Here is a 680-nt window from a genome sequence, read left to right on the forward strand (position 1 = left end):
CCCCCCCCCCCTCGGGCTCGCCCCGCCACTGCTGCCCCCCACAAATTCGGGTGCCGATGGTGGCCCTGGTGCTGGCGCGGGTGTCCGACAGCTGCGGGGTGGCCATCGTGACTCAGCGCTGGGGGGCACGAACCCCCCACTTGGGTGCATCCAACCCCAGGGTGGGAGTCCCCAGGGTCTCAACAACTCCCCCTCCCCGCTCCTCTCCCCCCCAGCTCTTCGCCATCTTCGCTTTCGGGGCCTGTGGCTCCTTCAGCGGCGAGACCGGGGCGACGGTGAAATGCGACAGCGAAAGCAAAGAGATGAGCGCCGTTTTCATCCAGTTCGGGTACCCCTTCAGGTGAGGGGGCTCCAAGCCCAGACCCCCACCCAGAAACAGCCCCCCCCATCTCCATGGCGAGCTGGGGGGGGATGTGGGGTGCTACGTTGGGGTCAAACCCCATCCCCACTGCTGGGACCCCCATGGGACCTCACCCATGGTGGGCAGGGGGTGCTGGGCATCCTCTGTACCCTGGCACCGTGGGGCATCCCCCTGCTCTCAGCACCATTGGGGGATTAATTAATCTCATTAATCAAATGTGGGATGCTCATTAATTAGGGGACGTGAGGATGGAGCTGGGCTGGTGGTGCTGACCCCATGCCAAGCCACCAAACCCGGATCCAGGCTCCCCCCAGCATCT

At 65.0% G+C, this 680-nt stretch overlaps 1 protein-coding gene across 1 annotated transcript in view; it reads left to right on the top strand.

Annotated features, from left to right (window-relative positions):
* Positions 1-56: 56 nt before the first annotated feature.
* Positions 57-680, top strand: part of LOC104542288 (synaptophysin-like protein 2) — a gene marked incomplete at its 3' end in the record, with an annotated part of 925 nt that continues 301 nt past the window's right edge. The window contains exons 1-2 of the mRNA XM_010186543.1: positions 57-161; positions 216-340. Of these exons, the coding sequence (XP_010184845.1) occupies positions 57-161; positions 216-340 (230 nt within the window). The remainder of the gene's footprint in view (positions 162-215; positions 341-680) is intronic.

This window comes from Mesitornis unicolor, unplaced genomic scaffold, assembly GCF_000695765.1.
Source record: "Mesitornis unicolor isolate BGI_N332 unplaced genomic scaffold, ASM69576v1 scaffold32296, whole genome shotgun sequence".
NCBI classification, from domain to species: Eukaryota; Metazoa; Chordata; class Aves; order Mesitornithiformes; family Mesitornithidae; genus Mesitornis; species Mesitornis unicolor.